General features: G+C 37.8%; 1 protein-coding gene across 1 annotated transcript in view; it reads right to left on the bottom strand.

The window, feature by feature from the left end:
* The window catches only part of SPTBN5 (spectrin beta, non-erythrocytic 5), a 391859-nt gene that overhangs the window by 37872 nt on the left and 333972 nt on the right, over nucleotides 1-20015 (bottom strand). Inside the window, exons 55-57 of the mRNA XM_053697828.1 lie at nucleotides 14167-14343; nucleotides 12184-12288; nucleotides 1983-2561 (exon numbers count right to left, since the gene is read on the bottom strand). Coding sequence (XP_053553803.1) covers nucleotides 1983-2561; nucleotides 12184-12288; nucleotides 14167-14343 — 861 coding nt within the window. The remainder of the gene's footprint in view (nucleotides 1-1982; nucleotides 2562-12183; nucleotides 12289-14166; nucleotides 14344-20015) is intronic.

Raw genomic sequence — 20015 nt, forward strand, 5'->3', positions numbered from 1 at the left:
TCAGGTGCTTACTTGATCATGTTTATTCAAGTGCGCTAAACCCGACATGAATTATGAATATTTAACATTCCAATGTTCTTCACATAGAAATATATCCTATTTACTATTAAATAAATATTTATATATGATTATATATAGGTATATACAGCTATATATTGAAAAATCTATTTTAAAATACTTAGAACATATCCCCCTATGTGAAGAACATTGAAATGTGAACTATTTACAGTACATACACATTAAAGCACTTTATTAAATATGAATATTGCATGAATATGATATTTTTATGTTTTTAGCTACTTGACTGCAAAGGGCTCCAATATACACACACACACATACATATCTATCTATCAAAATAACAAGAGTATTGCATTGAGCAATGATACTTTTTTATTGGACTAACTATACATTTATAAGTTGACAAGCTTTCGGAAGAGTTCCTTCCTTTATCCTTTATTCCTTCCTTTATTTTGATATCTAAATCTCTGGACTAACACTATATATACTTATATATATATATATATATATATATATATATATATATATATATATATATACACATATAGTCCAGTTCAATAGAAAGCACTCACTGGGTCTTTGTAAATTATAAGCTGAATTTATTAGTAATGTTTAGGGGGTGTTAGCCCCGTCCTCAGACCATACAGACCCCCGAAACGTTACTAATAAATTCAGCTTATAATTTACAAAGACCCGGTGAGTGCTTTCTATTGAACTGGACTGTGTTTACATTAAATGCACCCTTGGCAGCTGCATTAAAAAAAATGAGTGAGGAGCCCTACGTGGGATTGCTATATACACACACACACACACACACACACACATATATATGTGTGTGTGTGTGTGTGTGTACATATGTATTTATGTGTTTTTATGTCTGCAAATACATATACGTATATATAAATACATATACATATTTAGAAATGTATATGTATGTATATCTAGTTTTTTTCTAACACTTGAGACCCCATATCTTTGAGTACATATAACTTTTTAATGCAATTTTTAAATAATTTTTATCAGACAGTGTTAACATGAGTGTAGCTGTACTGTTAAATGTCATTTTTGTGCCACTTATTTGTCTCACATAACAGAGCTCTGAAGTCACACTAAATGGATGTGCATTAAATTTGATTGTGCTCAAGCAAATGCATTTACTTTTAACTAGTAGCACACAGGCTATTTCCGTAACGAGCACTACAGTTAGCTTGCCACAAGTAATATAGCCCAATATGTTCTAATTTATAAAGTTATTTTTTTATTAGCATGAACATATGAAATGTTACCTTCTACATGGCTATATATAGCATTAAATGTAAATACCCTCTGCCATAGACAAAGTTCCCGTTCAGAGAAATTATGCCCTATAGATTAACATAAATAGAGAAAAAACTAAACAGTAACATTGCTGGTCTTCAAATTTTTCAAGGGCTGCTTTTTAATCCCAGTGAGTCTCCAAACTCTGTGGTTTTAAGTGTATGTTATGCTACTTTACTGTTTATATGACATAGCAGCTCTCTCAGCTTACAATGTACTTTTTTGGGGCAGACTTGCTGGGCTTATGGTTTTTCAACTTCTGTCAAAATCTTTGTGTCTAGGTGTTACCTGCTCCTTCTTCTTAGTGGTATAGAGCACTGGTTTTCAAACTTGTCCTCAGACCTCCCTAACAGGCCACATTTTGAGGATATCAGAACTGGAGCACAGGTGAAATAATCAGCTCATTAGTTAACATGGTTATTTTACCTGCTCTTATCCAAGGTAATCCTGAAAACATGACCTGTTGGGGAGGCCTGAGGACATGTTTGAAGACCAGTGGTCTAGAGGGTTTTATGGGCTTTCAAGGCCTTAAGAAATTGCAGCCACAAAATAGTACTTTGGTAGCTGTGCACAGTAATTGTTTTACTTTAGATTTTAATATGTATGTCACAGTAGCTAAATAGGAAAGAGAGATAGAAGTTTCTTACTAAAACAATGTTTGATCCCACTTCAGACAGTGTAGGAGTTAAAGGTGTTGATGGAGGAGACTGATGATCATTTGAAGATTGAGGAAGAGTCTTCTGCTGAACGGTTAAGGATGTGTTGATTTCACTCGTTTCTGCAGTTGGGAAATTTGGGCTCAGCTTAGACTGTGTTACAATGATGACAGGTGCTTGGTCTGTAGTCTTAGGGGGTAAATCTGAAGTTGCAGAAGTAGATTCTAATGAGGGTATCAGAAGATCCACAAGCGTTTCGGAGGCTGGTGTCTCTACTTTACTGTGATTTTCTTGCGCATTTGACATATCTATGTTGCTGGTTTTTATGTCTATGTTGTCCCACACATGAATAATCTCTGAGTTGTCTTCAGGCTTTAGAAAGGGGGAGTATATGGTCTCCAGCTGGGGTCTCGTGGGAATATTCTTTGCAGATCCCCGTTCTTGCAGTTTTGGGGGGAGCACTCTTCTGTCAGATTGTTTCCTTTTCAGAGAAGGTATCCTTATAAAGGGCTCTGGTTTCTTTGCCTCTTTCTCTTCCGTATCAATTTGTCTCAGCAGATTCTGTTCCTTCTACAATAAAATCCAAAAAGCATTTTAAGATTATATTTGCACCTAGGAAATAATGGCATATTCCCTTAACACCCACTACCCTACAAATCACCTCATTTGCCTGCATCATACTTTGCTCTGATACACAGTCACAAACAATTACAGAAATATACAATGAAATCTCTTTCTGCGTCAACACAACTTGCACAAATGCAAATGTTTCCAGACATTGCCATTCATTTATTTATATATTATCTGTATCTTCACCTCATGTCACTTATGCAGAGTGCTACACAAACCAAGGTGCACGGTAACATTTTGGAAATAAAATGAATGTTATAATTCAACTACTTATATTTATACCTAGAATTCCCATCTAGAAGGATTTTCGACTGTGGTCAATGCATACATGGGCATTTGTATATACTGTAAATTAGCTGACAAAGAACAGGAAAGGGGTTATCTCCTTTTCACCTTATTTAATCCCTTAGTGACCACAGCACTTTTCAATTTTTTTACCGTTTGCGACCAGGGTTATTTTTAAATTTCTGCAGTATTTGTGTTTAGCTGTAATTTTCCTCTTACTTATTTACTGTACCCACACATATTATATAATGTTTCTCTCGCCATTAAATGGACTTTCTAAAGATACCATTATTTTCATCATATCTTATAACTTACTATAAAAAAATTATAAAATATGATGAAAAAAATATATTTTTTATTAACTGACACCCAAAATCTTTTACACATCTACAACCACCAAAAAACACCCATGCTAAATAGTTTCTAAATTTTGTCCTGAGTTAAGAAATACCCAATGTTTACATGTTCTTTGCTTTTTTGAAAGTTATAGGGCAATAAATACAAGTAGCACTTTGCTATTTCCAAAGCATTTTTTTTTTTCAAAATTAGCGATAGTTACATTGCAACACTGATATATGTCAGGAATCCCTGAATAACCCTTCATGTATATATATTTTTAGTAGACAACCCAAAGTTTTGATTAGGCCCATTTTGGTATATTTCATGCCACCATTTCACTGCCAAATGCGCTCAAATAAAAAATAACGTTCACTTTTTCACAAACTTTAGGTTTCTTACTGAAATTATTTGCAAACAGCTTGTGCAATTTTGACACAAATGGTTGCAAATGCTTCTCTGGGATCCCCTTTATTCAGAAATAGCAGACATTTATGGCTTTGGCATTGCTTTTTGGTAATTAGGACGCTAAGTGCTGCTGCGCACCACACTTGTATTTTGCCCAGCAGTGAAGGAGTTAATTAGGGAGCTTGTAGGGTTAATTTTAGCTTTAGTGTAGAGATCAGCCTCCCATCTGACACATCCCACCCCCTGATCCCTCCCTGACACCTCTCAAACATCTCTCTTCCCTCCCCAACCCCACAATTGTCATCCCCATCTTAATTACTGGCAGAAAGTCTGTTATTTTTTATATATAATCTGCATTGCATTGTAAAATCCTCCATGAACTGAACCCCCCCAAATAGCTCTCTAACCCACCCCCCTCTACCTACTTGATGCCATCCTCTCAAACGCAGTAAACATGAATATATTAAAGGGATAAAAAAGTCAAAATTGAAATGTGCATAGGTGCATTTCAATTCTAAACAGAAGCATTTTTGTGATATACTTCCATTAGCAAAAACGCTTCTAGTAAAAGTTCTTACTGTTTTTCAGTGGCATACACACATATGCGGTGAGGGCACGTGCACCAATATTCAAGCTCAAAATGTGTATTGTGCCTGTGAAATCTTATTACGCTGCTTCGGAGGCCCTTCGCTGCAGCCCATAGTTAAGAAGCTTCCAAACCTTTACGCCAGCTTTTAGCTGGCAGATTAAAATCACCCGGACACGTTTGCCCGGGGTGATTGACAGACCCTACTTGCATGCCATGAGCCGGGGGCGGCATTGCGATCTCAGGCAGACAGGTAGGTTTACGGAAGCAAACCCAGTCTGACCAGGCTTTATTAAATGGTGCCCTTAATTTATGTCGTACAGACCAATGCTGAATCTCTGAGAAAGTCAAGTGTTTGAATACTGGTGCATAGGCCCTCACAGGATATGTGTGTATGCTGCTTAAAAACAGTAGTAACGTTTACTAGAAGCATTTTTGCTAATGGAAGCACACTGGAAAAATGTTTCTATTTAAAATTTAAATGCACACATGCACATTTTAGTTGTGACCTTTCTATCCCTTTAACTGCAACATAAAGTAAAATATGCAGATTAAACAATAATGTTTCTGAATATCTGACATTTATGTTTTGATAACAAACAACTAGTACTACTGAATTATTTGTTGTAAATGCAGAACTAATATCATGTTATATAATTTTACACATTTACATGAAATAATCTCTTTTTTGTGTTGTCACAGACTCTGACAAGTATTAGTAATGGGTCCGCTGTTTATTACTGTTCTGTGAAAGTCATAAATTACTGTACAACCTTTTCTTATTACTGAAAGTCAATGCTAAATTCGCTACCTTGATCTTCATTAGCTTTTATGTTGGGAATATAAAAAACAGAATTTATGCTTACCTGATAAATTACTTTCTCCAACGGTGTGTCCGGTCCACGGAGTCATCCTTACTTGTGGGAATTATCTCTTCCCCAACAGGAAATGGCAAAGAGTCCCAGCAAAGCTGGCCATATAGTCCCTCCTAGGCTCCGCCCACCCCAGTCATTCGACCGACGGACAGGAGGAAAAATATAGGAGAAACCATATGGTACCGTGGTGACTGTAGTTAGAGAAAATAATTCATCAGACCTGATTAAAAAAACCAGGGCGGGCCGTGGACCGGACACACCGTTAGAGAAAGTAATTTATCAGGTAAGCATAAATTCTGTTTTCTCCAACATTGGTGTGTCCGGTCCACGGCGTCATCCTTACTTGTGGGAACCAATACCAAAGCTTTAGGACACGGATGAAGGGAGGGAGCAAATCAGGTTACCTAAACGGAAGGCACCACGGCTTGCAAAACCTTTCTCCCAAAAATAGCCTCCGAAGAAGCAAAAGTATCATATTTGTAAAATTTGGCAAAAGTGTGCAGTGAAGATCAAGTAGCTGCCTTACATATCTGATCAACAGAAGCCTCGTTCTTGAAGGCCCATGTGGAAGCCACAGCCCTAGTGGAGTGAGCTGTGATTCTTTCAGGAGGCTGCCGTCCGGCAGTCTCGTAAGCCAATCGGATGATGCTTTTAAGCCAAAAGGAAAGAGAGGTAGAAGTCGCTTTTTGACCTCTCCTTTCACCAGAATAGACGACAAACAGAGAAGATGTTTGTCTGAAATATTTTGTAGCTTCTAAATAGAATTTTAGAGCACGGACTACGTCCAAATTGTGTAACAAACGTTCCTTCTTTGAAACTGGATTCGGACACAAAGAAGGTACAACTATCTCCTGGTTAATATTTTTGTTAGAAACAACCTTTGGAAGAAAACCAGGCTTAGTACGCAAAACCACCTTATCTGCATGGAACACCAGATAGGGTGGAGCACACTGCAGAGCAGATAACTCTGAAACTCTTCTAGCAGAAGAAATAGAAACCAAAAACAAAACTTTCCAAGATAACAACTTAATATCTATGGAATGTAGGGGTTCAAACGGAACCCCTTGAAGAACTGAAAGAACTAAATTTAAACTCCAGGGAGGAGTCAAAGGTCTGTAAACAGGCTTGATCCTAACCAGAGCCTGAACAAATGCTTGAACATCTGGCATAGCTGCCAGTCGTTTGTGTAGTAAGACAGATAAAGCAGAAATCTGTCCCTTTAGAGAACTCGCAGATAATCCTTTATCCAAACCTTCTTGCAGGAAGGAAAGAATCTTAGGAATTTTTATCTTATTCCAAGGTAATCCCTTGGATTCACACCAGCAGATATATCTTTTCCATATCTTATGGTAAATCTTTCTAGTTACCGGTTTTCTGGCCTGAACCAGAGTATCAATCACAGAATCTGAAAACCCACGCTTTGATAGAATCAAGCGTTCAATCTCCAAGCCGTCAGCTGGAGGGAGACCAGATTTGGATGTTCGAATGGACCCTGAACAAGAAGGTCCCGTCTCAAAGGTTCCATGGTGGAACCGATGACATATTCACCAGGTCTGCATACCAAGTCCTGCGTGGCCACACAGGGGCTATCAAGATCACCGAGGCCCTCTCCTGTTTGATCCTGGCTACCAGCCTGGGAATGAGAGGAAACGGTGGAAACACATAAGCTAGGTTGAAGGTCCAAGGCGCTACTAGTGCATCCACTAGAGTCGCCTTGGGATCCCTGGATCTGGACCCGTAGCAAGGAACCTTGAAGTTCTGACGAGACGCCATCAGATCCATGTCTGGAATGCCCCATAATTGAGTCAATTGGGCAAAAATCTCCGGGTGGAGTTCCCACTCCCCCGGATGGAATGTCTGACGACTCAGATAATCCGCTTCCCAGTTGTCCACACCTGGGATGTGGATCGCAGATAGATGGCAGGAGTGATTCTCCACCCATTGTATTATTTTGGTTACTTCTTTCATTGCCAGGGAACTCCTTGTTCCCCCCTGATGATTGATATACGCAACAGTCGTCATGTTGTCTGATTGGAATCTTATGAATCTGGCCTTTGCAAGCTGAGGCCAAGCCCTGAGAGCATTGAATATCGCTCTTAGTTCCAGAATGTTTATCGGGAGAAGAGACTCTTCCCGAGACCATAGTCCCTGAGCTTTCAGGGATTCCCAGACCGCACCCCAGCCCACTAGACTGGCGTCGGTCGTGACAATGACCCACTCTGGTCTGCGGAAGCTCATTCCCTAGGATAGGTGGTCCAGGGATATCCACCAACGGAGTGAATCTCTGGTCTTCTGATCTACTTGAATCACTGGAGACAAGTTTGTATAGTCCCCATTCCACTGTTTCAGCATGCACAGTTGTAATGGTCTTAGATGAATTCGCGCAAAAGGAACTATGTCCATTGCTGCAACCATCAACCCCACTACTTCCATGCACTGAGCTATGGAAGGACTTGGAACAGAATGAAGAACTTGACAAGCGCTTAGAAGTTTTGACTTTCTGACATCTGTCAGAAAGATCCTCATTTCTAAGGAATCTATTATTGTTCCCAAGAAGGGAACTCTTGTTGACAGAGACAGAGAACTTTTTTCTATGTTCACCTTCCATCCGTGAGATCTGAGAAAGGCCAGAACGATGTCTGTATGAGCCTTTGATTTTGAAAGGGACGACGCTTGTATTAGAATGTCGTCCAAGTATGGTACTACTGCAATGCCCCTCGGTCTTAGAACCGCTAGAAGGGACCCGAGTACCTTTGTGAAAATCCTTGGAGCAGTGGCTAATCCGAATGGGAGGGCCACAAACTGGTAATGTTTGTCCAGAAAGGCGAACCTTAGGAACTGATGATGTTCTTTGTGGATAGGAATATGTAGGTACGCATCCTTTAGATCCACGGTAGTCATAAATTGACCTTCCTGGATAGTGGGTAGAATCGTTCGAATGGTTTCCATCTTGAACGATGGTACCCTGAGAAATTTGTTTAGGATCTTTAAATCCAGAATTGGTCTGAAAGTTCCCTCTTTTTTGGGAACCACGAACAGATTTGAGTAAAATTCCATTCCTTGTTCCATCATTGGAACTGGGTGTATCACTCCCATCTTTAACAGGTCTTCTACACAATGTAAGAACGCCTGTCTCTTTATTCGGTTTGAGGATAAGTGAGACATGTGGAACCTTCCCCTTGGGGGTAGTTCCTTGAATTCCAGAAGATAACCCTGAGAAACTATTTCTAGCGCCCAGGGATCCTGAACATCTCTTGCCCAAGCCTGAGCAAAGAGAGAGAGTCTGCCCCCCACTAGATCCGGTCCCGGATCGGGGGCTACTCCTTCATGCTGTTTTGTTAGCGGTAGCAGGCTTCTTGGTCTGCTTACCCTTGTTCCAGCCTTGCATCGGTTTCCAGGCTGTTTTTGACTGTGAGGCATTACCCTCTTGCTTAGAGGATGCAGAATTAGAGGCCGGTCCGTTCCTGAAATTACGAAAGGAATGAAAATTAGACTTATTCTTGGCCTTGAACGGCCTATCTTGTGGGAGGGCGTGACCCTTTCCCCCAGTGATGTCTGAGATAATCTCTTTCAATTCTGGTCCAAAGAGAGTTTTACCCTTGAAGGGGATGTTAAGCAATTTTGTCTTGGATGATACATCCGCTGACCAAGACTTTAGCCAAAGCGCTCTGCGCGCCACAATTGCAAACCCTGAATTTTTCGCCGCTAATCTAGCTAATTGCAAAGCGGCATCTAAAATAAAAGAGTTAGCCAACTTAAGTCCGTGAACTCTGTCCATAACCTCCTCATATGGAGTCTCTCTACTGAGCGACTTTTCTAGTTCCTCGAACCAGAACCACGCTGCTGTAGTGACAGGAACAATGCACGAAATGGGTTGTAGAAGGTAACCTTGCTGTACAAAAATCTTTTTAAGCAAACCTTCCAATTTTTTATCCATAGGATCTGTGAAAACACAACTATCCTCGATAGGAATAGTAGTGCGCTTGTTTAGAGTAGAAACTGTGCCCTCGACCTTAGGGACTGTCTGCCATAAGTCCTTTCTGGGGTCGACCATAGGAAATAATTTCTTAAATATAGGAGGGGGAACAAAAGGTATGCCGGGCTTCTCCCACTCCTTATTCACTATGTCCGCCACCCGCTTGGGTATAGGAAAAGTGTCGGGGTGCACCGGAACCTCTAGGAACTTGTCCATCTTGCATAATTTCTCTGGAATGACCAAGTTGTCACAATCATCCAGAGTAGATAATACCTCCTTAAGCAATGCGCGGAGATGTTCTAATTTAAATTTAAATGTCACAACATCAGGTTCAGCCTGTTGAGAAATTTTTCCTGAATCTGAAATTTCCCCATCTGACAAAACCTCCCTCATGGCCCCTTCAGATTGGTGTGAGGGTATGACAGAACAATTATCATCAGCGCCCTCCTGCTCTTCGGTGTTTAAAACAGAGCAATCGCGCTTTCTCTGATATGCAGGCATTTTGGATAAAATATTTGCTATGGAGTTATCCATTACAGCCGTCAATTGTTGCATGGTAATAAGCATTGGCGCGCTAGAAGTACTAGGGGCCTCCTGCGTGGGCAAAACTGGCGTAGACACAGAAGGAGATGATGTAGAACCATGTCTACTCCCTTCATCTGAGGAATCATCTTGGGCAATTTCATTATCTGTGGCAGTACTGTCCTTACTTTGTTTGGATGCTTTGGCACAATTATCACACAATTTTGAAGGGGGAGACACATTGGCTTTCATACATATAGAACATAGCTTATCTGAAGGCACAGACATGTTAAACAGGCTTAAACTTGTCAATAAGGCACAAAAAACGTTTTAAAACAAAACCGTTACTGTCTCTTTAAATTTTAAACAGAGCACACTTTATTACTGAATATGTGAAAAAATATGAAGGAATTGTTCAAAATTTCACCACAGTGTCTTAAAGCATTAAAAGTATTGCACACCAATTTTCAGAGCTTTAACCCTTAAAATAACGAAACCGGAGCCGGTTACAGATTTAACCCCTATACAGTCCCAGCTACAGCCTTTGCTGTGACTTTACCAAGCCCAGAGGGGAATACGATACCAAATTACACCTTTTAGGAACTTTTCCAACTACTTTCAGGTCCTCACACATGCATCTGCATGTCTTGCTCTCAAAAACAACTCTCAAAAACAACTGCGCAGTAATGGCGCGAAAATGAGGCTCAGCCTACAACTGGGAAGGCCCTTCCTGACTGGAAAAGGTGTCTAACATAGTGCCTGACGTTAAAAAATGTTCTCCAAGTTTATAAGTGTGAAATATCAGCATAAACATGTATAAAATGTCCAAATAAAGCAATCGATTTAGCCCATAAAAGTGTCTACCAGTTTTATAGCCCATATTAAGCCCTTTATTCTGTTTGAAACTAAGAAAATGGCTTACCGGTCCCCATGAGGGGAAATGACAGCCTTCCAGCATTACACAGTCTTGTTAGAAATATGGCTAGTCATACCTTAAGCAGAAAAGTCTGCTAACTGTTTCCCCCAACTGAACTTACTTCATCTCAACAGTCCTATGTGGAAACAGCAATCGATTTTAGTTACTGTCTGCTAAAATCATCTTCCTCTCACAAACAGAAATCTTCATCCTTTTCTGTTTCAGAGTAAATAGTACATACCAGCACTATTTTAAAATAACAAACTCTTGATAGTAGAATAAAAAACTACAACTAAACACCACATACTCTTAACCATCTCCGTGGAGATGTTGCCTGTGCAACGGCAAAGAGAATGACTGGGGTGGGCGGAGCCTAGGAGGGACTATATGGCCAGCTTTGCTGGGACTCTTTGCCATTTCCTGTTGGGGAAGAGATAATTCCCACAAGTAAGGATGACGCCGTGGACCGGACACACCAATGTTGGAGAAACATAGATCACAAGTTTCTGATGTGTCAGATTTCCAACCGACTTCAAAAAGTAGAATATAACATGTAACAACATTTTTTATTTCTTTTTCAGCCTCCCTAATATTTAGGTGTTTAACCGTGTATATGCACAACAGGTAAATATACACAGAACATGGTCTGGTTCCTTGTGTTGTCACATAGTAAAGGTTAGTAAATATTGTTTTCTCTTTTACTGTTTGGTAAGTATGAGGCAGAATCATGGCATTGATTAAACTAAGACAATAATTTATTTTCCAATGGAGGTATCAAATTATGCTAACACATTAAATGATTTTATATAATGAATACATTATAATGACTAAAGGTTTGTCTAGAACATTGACTTTAACAAGAGTATAAGGGCGAGTGAAACAAAGTAAGACAAGACGAGGATCTTTTGTCATACAATTTACCTCTACAAACACTATATGATTGCTATTATGTTCAAGAAGCCTCCATACATATCCTACCACTTGTGACCTGGTATTGCTAGTTACTAGGGATGGGCGAATGTGCTGGAAATGTAATTTGTTTGGTAGAAAATATAGTCCTGTGGACATTGGTCTTGGACAATCGAATGTTGATAAGAATGAAAATCCTCTAAAATTCGATAATCGAATGTTATTTCCGGTTTCCGAATGTTACTTTCGTTTTCAAATGTTCATAATTAGATTGAATATCCACATTCAAAATTTTTAATGTAATATTCGATTTAGCAAATACTATTCAGATGTTCAATAGTTGATGTAGTAGGGAATTAAGTAAGTTGATACATAATAGATACAAATATATAAGTTGGACTTTTTTTATTCGAATATTGCATAATTTGAATCAAATTATTAGAAAAAATCAAATTGAATGTTACATTTAAAGAAAGTATTAGAAATACTATTACATTAAACGAATGTTAGAATGTTGTACAAACATTCAAAATTAGAAACGAACGAACAAATGTTTCATTTTTTTGAATGTTGTAAAACATTCAACCATCCCTACTAGTGACAACATTGCAGATATAAATAAATATAAGCAGACAATATAAAAAATAAATAAAAAATAAAATAAAAATATAAATATATATATAAAAATTATTGACAGACAAGAGATTACATCTGAGAATATTTTAGTTTATTAATTTTATAAATCTTGCCTTTGTTTTCCTTTTCAGTAAAGCAAACTTCTCTTCCTGGGCTGCCAGCATTTTTTCAAAGTCTTCCTGTTTCTTCAGAAGTTCTTCAACGATGGCCACAGAGTCCTTAAAAGCAAAATACGTTGGGGTTAGGACAAAAAATACTGACCATATTCATTAGCATACATTTGCATAAATAATTATATAGCATAAGTCAGGAACTAAAGCTGCAGGGACTGATATAAAAAGATTATTTGTTCATAATTAGATTCTAATACACTTAGAAGATGTTTGACAGTGATAGCCTCTTTACTTATACAGTATATCTCATTTTATTAATATATTTTCAACGTTGACCTGAACCTTAAAAATGCATGCCATGGGCTAGATTACAAGTGGAGCACAAAAATGTTAGCGCAATTGACCGCTAACACCGCTCAAAGTAAATCAATAGCACTCTCATGTTTGCTCTGGTATTACACTCTGAAAGAAAAAAGTTACCACTAGAACAAAAGACTCAGGTGCACTAATATCTGGAGGTCAGATAATGCGACTGTGATAACTCCCTTTCCCTATACACTTCAATAGGGTGGCCTAAAAAAATCCTCTTCTGGCTTTTGATAAAACAATTATCCTATTGTGTAAATAAAAATACATAATAACTAACTAAGGGCTAGATTACAAGTGGCGTGCATTACATATGGTATTACAAGTAAATTGCAACGCGAACACCACCAATCAGCAAGTGCTATCCAGGGTGCTGAACTAAAAATGGGCCGGCACCTAAACTTAGATTCCTGCTTTTTCAAATAAAGATAGCAAGAAACTAAGAAAATTTGATAATAGGAGTAAATTAGAAAGTTGCTTAAAATTGCATGCTCTATCTTAATCATGAAAGTAAAAATTTGGGTTTAGTATCCCTTTAATGAAGTCGTTCAGTTTAATTTAATTTTGACATTATTTGTTCATTAATGGAAATTTAACCCGATTTCATCTTAACCTTAAGTTAAAATAGTAGCTAATGCTACTGCTACAAAATAGCAGCTTAGCAAAAAAGATGTTTTTGGGGTCAGGATTGTCTAGTACAAAAGTGTAAATATTTGCTTTAAACACAGATTATGTCATCTATTAACTCCAGTAGTTTAGGGATTAGTCATGGTTAGGGTAAACTTGCTATGGGGGGAAGAGAATCGTATAGATTATGCTAAAACTTTACCATGAGGGTTAAAACTTTAATATCTGGTTCTCATAAGTAAAACTATATAAATGATTTGTGTGTCATTCTTGTACATTTAAAGCTTTGCATTTCTCATTATTTTTTGAAAGGATGCTTAATTGTTAAAGCATGGCCTTGTGCTAATAACTGTGTTGTACATTTTCAATAACACATCTAATGAGATCTGGCTCTGAATCTGTGAGGTAATTTTTAGATTAATGTCTATTTCAATGCAAGAATTCTAATTTGTTAAATTCTAAAAGTACAAAAATTGCATTTTTTTCAGTAAGTTACAGTGTGCAGTAATTCACTGTGACCAGCATATTAATAGGTCATTATACTCAAAAATATTATCTGATCCATCTAAAAGAGAATATTTAGAAATGCATTTGAGTGATTTATGTGTTTGTTATTCTTTATCATCAAGTGAACAAAAGATTACTTAGTAAGTAATCTTTTGTTCACTTGCTGATAAAAAAATAACAAACACACAAACCACTCAAATGCATTTTTTAAATATTCTCTTTTAGATGGATCAGATAATATTTTTGAGTATAATGACCTATTAATATGCTGGTCACAGTGAATTACACAAACACACATTTCCTGTTAGAATTAATTCAGATTTAAACAGCATGTATTATAAACAAACAAATACATTTTAACGTCTTATTTCTGCTTTTTTATATGTACATACATAACTACATATATGTGGCATAAAGAGTGTGATTACTGTGTCCCTGCGACATTTTGTTACTACTGAGCTTGGTTTGATTATGAAAACTCACTCCATAGTTGGCGTCCTTAAGATATGGTTCCCGAGCACTGAGCCACCCATCAGCCTGATCCAAGTCTCTCCTCAGAATTTCAATCTCCAGCCTCTCTTCATAGAGCTCCTTCCTTCTCCTCCAGCTCTCAGACAGGTTGTGCATCAAGTCGGTCAGCTCACGGACCTTCTCTTCAATCTGAGAAGAACAAGATCTAGATATTATTATAAGGCAGAAATTGTGTGTCAAATCAAATTCTACTCTATGGTTGAAGTCGAAAGCGTGTGAACCACAATAATAGCCCTCCCAAACTGCCAAGGACTCAAACTGGTTGCTGAGGTATGCATATGATCACAGGTCTGAAATGGGCATGTTCCTGGTATGAAAAAGGTTGCTGTAGCTTATACTTGGTCTTATATCTAATGTGGACATAAAAGTGGAATAGAGGGATTATGATTTATGTTCAAAACGTTGGTAATTAGACAATGTTTTTTTGAAGGATAACCATGCTGAACATATTTAAACAACAGGCTACGTAATGTATTTAAACATTATTAACTAAATACCCCTATATACATTATTTCTACCCTAACATGGACAATAAAATAAATTATTATTTTGCCTGGTTACCTGACTTTTTGGACTGGTTCCTATATTACAGTAAAATAAATCAATAATATTTTTCTCAACAGCCCCAAGTGCTTTAAAATTTGTAATATGACCACTCATGTTAAAATATTGGACAAACTTAAAATGTAGAATTCCTGTATACAGTGGAGGCTCCTCCATTTGTGCACAGTCGCACGTGAACCCCCTGGGGCAAGAGGGGCAAAGAGGAAAAAAAAAATGAGCCAAAAAAAAAAACATGAGAAAAAAAAAAAAGCCAAAAAAAAAAAATATAATTTTATTTTTTATTATCATTATTATTGTGTCATAAATAATCATTTCAGCACATAATGTAGGTATAATAAAGTTAAGGCTTAAAGGCAGGCTCTCAGACAGGCTGTGTTGTGTATAATATCATCACATTCACACATCATGTATTTAACTCAAACAGGAGGGGAGCTAGGCCCGGGCGGACGCCGGACGACAGAGCAGAGCCCAGACTGCTGCACTGACGTCACCACCAGGCAGACCCACACCGCGTCAGTCAGTCTCCTCCTCCTGATTTCTCCCGACCAGCCAGCCCAGCCCCAGGCAGTGGCGGCTGGTGAATTTTTAGGATGGGGGTGCACAAGACCCTGCCCCTATTAGAAAGCCACGCCCCTTTGAAAAAACACGCCCCTTTTTAAAAACCACGCCCCTTTTAGCAAGCCACACCCATTTTTAAAAGCCACATCCCTTTGCGAAAGTCACGCCCCTCAAATGGCCCCACCAATTTCAACCAGCAGTGTTTTTGGTCATCGTCTTCTTGAAATATCCAGCCACTGCCTGGGGGTAACTTCAACTGAAGTTTGTGACTGATTCCTCAACATTATTCTCAAGTATCTGCTGATATTGAGTGGAATCCATGAGACCATCAACAATATTACCAGTAGTACAGGTCTTTGGAGGTGGTCTGTGGGCTGTTTTTGACCGTTCTCAACATCCTTTGCCTTTGCCTCTGGCCCTCTCTGATATTTTACTTGCCCTGCTACTTCTGGCCTTAACAAGAACTGTGCCTGTGGTCTTCCATATCCTCACCATGCATTGCTCACTGTGTTCCTCACAGTGGACACAGACATCTTAAATCTATGAATGCATACTCTTCAGTACAGCCATGTTCACGTGCGACAGTGCACAAATGGAGGAGCCTACACTACCTGCCCATGTCTAGTCTTAAAATATACATGATGGTGCTCAGTTAAATTATATAATAACATATATATATATATATTAACCAAATGATTAATTAAAGCTGCAAAATAATAAGAATATTGAATGTACATTTATGAAAACATATATATTCCTGGATTTAAAGAACCTTCCACTTTATAGAGAAATACAACCACATTTCAATTACTGTTGCCCCAGCCCCCAGTGTTCAATATTAGGCAATGCAACCAAAGGCCTTGGCAACATGAAGATAAATACACCAACATTTTACTTTCTAGTACAAAAGAAGATTTTTTCTATTACACTAGTGCTTAATAATTTACTTCAAAGGTAAACATTAAAACAATGTTTATAACTCAAGTACAAGTTTTGTAAATCAAGTCAATCCGCCTGTCTTTTTTTGAGGCAAATAAATCAATAACATTTTCGTTGAATTTAGGAATGTCATTTATCAATTGTTTTTCAATTGTCAGCATGGCTAGAGCGGTCAGTCTTTCCTCAGTCATTGTGCTCCTTAGAAATGTCTTAACTCGTTTTAAAGTTGAGAAACATCTCTCAGCCTCAGCAGTTGTCACGGGAATAGTTGAAATAATTTGCAACAGTTTGTAGGTCTCCGAGAAAGTACTGTCCAAGTTATTTTCAATTATAAACTGTAGAAGACTAATGGCACCATTCATGTTTCTGAAATCTGGTCTTCTGTAAATTACTCCTAGTTCAGTTTTCAGGCGATCTTTCTGTAATGTGTGATAAACAGCTGATGTTTGGTCAAGAAGCTGATTTGGAAAAATTTTCTCGTAATCCGCAAATTTTTCCGCTTGCAGGAGAGAAACAGCCGAGTAGTGAGTTATAAAAGAAAATCTATCTTTTACTTGATTTGTGATAACATCGCATATCTCTTTAGCTGCCACAGTCTGAGCAATGTGAATATTTTCTCTCTTCCTTTTCCTAGATGTTTCCTCTGTTTCTGATATCGTCATGGTCACTGTGTCCATTCTATTCCTTTCGTTTTCCATTGTCTGCTGGAAAGTGTTAATATGTTTTCTAATAAGTGCCGCATCTGTTTGTGTTTTCTGAAGTTGGTTGTATAACACATCTACATGTGGCATAATATTGTGGAAAACTGTAAGCCAAAACACGAATACCGAGTCTTGTAACATACGCCGAATAGCCCCTGCTTGATTTATAGCTATTTCTTTTTTCGATGTTGACTCTATTTTTTCCATGCATTCAATTAACTGTTCCCTGTTTTCAAAAACTGTTGACGGTTCGACTCTTGAAATTCCACCTGGTGGCTGAACCATGAGGTATCCTTCTTTTAACAGTTTCATCTAGAATAGCTATCCTTTGTGGTGAGTTACTAAAAAAGTTAGTAATGTCACTTAGATTTGAAAAAAATACTCGAACTTGTTGATTTTGACTGCTTGCTTGGCTGACAATTAAATTGAGCTGATGTGCGTAGCAATGCACAAAATGTGCATTCTTATAGGTACGTTTAATTATAGCCTGAACACCTGCATGCTGACCACTCATCACGCTTGCAACTCTGCGATATCAGTTTCTCTGGGTTGTCTATAACTTTTTCCAAAGTAGCTTGAATACACGTAGCTAAAGATTCTGCATCATGTCCAGCTGGATTAGTGAATTCCCAGAATCTCTCAACCGGTTGTCCGTTACCTATAATGTATCTAAAAACAACAACCAATTGGAAGGCAGATGAAACATCAGTAGTTTCATCTGCTATCACTGCTACAAAACTTGCATTTGAGATTTCCTTCTTTATTTGGTTCTGGCAAACAGTAAGCATACAGTCTAATAAATCGTTTTGAATTTCTTTTGACGTTCCTTTAAAAACAGTGGCACTAGCGAGATGTTCTTTTAGAGATGCATCAAGCTCTGCTGAGAAGTTTATAAGACCTCTGAAAATGCCTGGATTTAATGAATCATCGCGTTCATCATGTCCTCGAAGTGCAAGCTCAAATGCGCCGCAAAATAAAATACAATTAATTATTTTGGAAAGAACATAGCGATTTTTCGTTACTTGCTCATTATGTTTTTTAATATTCAAGCGATATGCACTGTCAAGTTGTTGCCGAATATCAACCCTTCCTAGCAAATTAAACTCTAATGTGGAGTTTAAATGTGATTGGGAGCAATTATGTTTATTTGTTTTTTGACTTAAATGTGATAAATCGGCGACACCATAACTCACCCAGCTTGAATCCCCACTTTGTTTTGCAAACAGTAGACAATAAAAACAAAAGAGCCTGTTTGATAATTCACAACCACAAATCCATGGATATTTATCATATACCTCGGGTTTGAATTCTCTTTTGTAATCTCTAGTTTTACATTTTGTCACCTGGGTAAGGTTAAGCATAGGTGTTGGCCTGAGCATTTTAATTTCAATTTTTCTTTCAATGGGCAACGTTGAAAAATGTAATTGCTTTAGCTCAGACACACTAATTTTACTAAGTGCCATCTTAACTGTTAGTTTACACACAAAGAACAGTCCTTTGCTCTTATCTAATATATAACTTGTATGTAGGTAGCTCTGCAGCTGTTAGAAAATATACAACTCAACTTGAAGTAATAATTTAATAGTTTGGCGGTTGTTATGTAATATATAACTTGTAGGTAGGTAGTTCTGCAGCTGTTAGAAAATATATTAAAAGTTTAATAGTTTTGTGGTTGTTATGTAATATATAACTTGTAGGTAGGTAGCTCTGCTGCTCTGCAGCTGTTAGAAAATATACAACTCAACTTGATGTAATAGTTTAATAGTTTGGCGGTTGTTATCTAATATATAACTTGTAGGTAGGTAGCTCTGCAGCTGTTAGAAAATATACAACTCAACTTGCAGTAATAGTTTAATAGTTTGGCGGTTGTTATGTAATATATAACTTGTAGGTAGGTAGCTCTGCAGCTGTTAGAAAATATATTAAAAGTTTAATAGTTTTGTGGTTGTTATGTAATATATAACTTGTAGGTAGCTAGCTCTGCTGCTCTGCAGCTGTTAGAAAATATACAACTCAACTTGAAGTAATAGTTTAATAGTTTGGCGGTTGTTATCTAATATATAACTTGTAGGTAGGTAGCTCTGCAGCTGTTAGAAAATATACAACTCAACTTGAAGTAATAATTTAATAGTTTTATGTAATATATAACTTGTAGGTAGGTAGCTCTGCAGCTGTTAGAAAATATATTAAAAGTTTAATAGTTTTGTGGTTGTTATGTAATATATAACTTGTAGGTAGGTAGCTCTGCTGCTCTGCAGCTGTTAGAAAATATACAACTCAACTTGAAGTAATAGTTTAATAGTTTGGCGGTTGTTATCTAATATATAACTTGTAGGTAGGTAGCTCTGCAGCTGTTAGAAAATATATTAAAGTTTAATAGTTTGGCGGTTGTTATGTAATATATAACTTGTAGGTAGGTAGCTCTGCAGCTGTTGGAAACTATACAACACAACACTAGTAGGCAACGGCAAGTAGTTTTGCGGTGCCGGTTGTTATAAAAACATAATTTATGCTTACCTGATAAATTCCTTTCTTCTGTTGTGTGATCAGTCCACGGGTCATCATTACTTCTGGGATATAACTCCTCCCCAACAGGAAATGCAAGAGGATTCACCCAGCAGATCTGCATATAGCTCCTCCCCTCTACGTCACTCCCAGTCATTCGACCAAGAATCAACGAGAAAGGAGAAACCAAGGGTGAAGTGGTGACTGGAGTATAATTTAAAAGATATTTACCTGCCTTAAAACAGGGCGGGCCGTGGACTGATCACACAACAGAAGAAAGGAATTTATCAGGTAAGCATAAATTATGTTTTCTTCTGTTATGTGTGATCAGTCCACGGGTCATCATTACTTCTGGGATACCAATACCAAAGCAAAAGTACACGGATGACGGGAGGGATAGGCAGGCTCATTATACAGAAGGAACCACTGCCTGAAGAACCTTTCTCCCAAAAATAGCCTCCGAAGAAGCAAAAGTGTCAAATTTGTAAAATTTGGAAAAAGTATGAAGCGAAGACCAAGTTGCAGCCTTGCAAA

The sequence above is a fragment of the Bombina bombina genome, chromosome 1 (assembly GCF_027579735.1).
Source record: "Bombina bombina isolate aBomBom1 chromosome 1, aBomBom1.pri, whole genome shotgun sequence".
Classification (NCBI taxonomy): domain Eukaryota; kingdom Metazoa; phylum Chordata; class Amphibia; order Anura; family Bombinatoridae; genus Bombina; species Bombina bombina.